This window comes from Phytophthora parasitica, assembly GCF_000247585.1.
Source record: "Phytophthora parasitica INRA-310 unplaced genomic scaffold supercont2.475, whole genome shotgun sequence".
Classification (NCBI taxonomy): Eukaryota; Oomycota; class Peronosporomycetes; order Peronosporales; family Peronosporaceae; genus Phytophthora; species Phytophthora nicotianae.
The window spans coordinates 1-918 of record NW_008649461.1 but is presented as its reverse complement, the minus strand read 5'-3'; the positions used below and the strand labels follow the sequence as shown (position 1 = coordinate 918).

At 54.0% G+C, this 918-nt stretch overlaps 1 protein-coding gene across 1 annotated transcript; it reads left to right on the top strand.

Annotated features, from left to right (window-relative positions):
• Nucleotides 1-105: 105 nt before the first annotated feature.
• On the top strand, nucleotides 106-906 carry PPTG_20338 (hypothetical protein; the record flags this gene model as incomplete). The annotated part of the gene is made up of 3 exons (XM_008919074.1): nucleotides 106-271; nucleotides 340-812; nucleotides 889-906. The coding sequence occupies 3 exons, from the start codon at nucleotides 106-108 to the stop codon at nucleotides 904-906; spliced, it is 657 nt and encodes a 218-aa protein (XP_008917322.1).
• Nucleotides 907-918: the final 12 nt, after the last annotated feature.

Genomic DNA, 918 nt, shown 5'->3' with positions numbered 1-918 from the left:
AAAAAACCATTGCATAAATTCCAAGTCACTTAATTCCGATTTCAACCGCTAATTCCGAATTGAGGGAGAAACGAAATCCCGTTCAGTTGCGGTTATACAGGTAAAATGGCTCGAGTTGCTGGCGAAGACGTTGCGGACGCCCCAGAAGCAGGACAAGAGGCCACCGAAGCAGGACAAGAGGCCTCGCAAGCGTATCAAGGTACTGATGTGTGTTCACCTTTGCTTGGAGGAGGTTCTAGTGCGCAGGATCAGGTGAACGAAGCCTTAGGAAGTGTTGAAAGCGAGGGAGACGAGGGGGTGGCGTGCTGCGGCCAATCCCCGCTGGTAACGATGCAAAAGCTGGTGGAGACGACCTGACAACGGGTGGAGGGGCTTCTGGTACGGCAGGTGGTGACGGCAGCGAGAGGGAGGAGACACCTGGTTTCGAAATGGTGTCCGTGGAGTCTGGAGACAACGATGAGAGCGGTAATTCTGTGGATGTGGACCCGCCAGCTGTGTGGCATCCGTCCTGGAACGCCTGGCAGCAGTACGTCGTACAGTACTGCGAGAGAACGAGGCAGGTTCTACCTGCTAAGGAGACCATGTCTCGGGCTGAGCGACTGAAGCGGTTGAAGAAGACCAAGAAAGCAGATGATGACTCTATATTACTACCTGAAGGGTGCGATCCCTGCCAACGAGTGTACATATGCACTCATGGCTGGAAGAAGCGGAAATCACGAAGCGAAGGGACGCGGCCTCGCCAGCACATTCGCTTGACGGATTGTCCCTTTCGCTTTGTGGTTCAATGGAACGTGGCTCGAGGGCAACTACAAGTGAAGAATGGAATGTACACCCACAATCACCAAGTTTCAACCCAAGCGTACGCGACCTATCCAGTTTCGCGTGGAGTTCACGATCCGGTTGTAGGAGCGCGTGTGG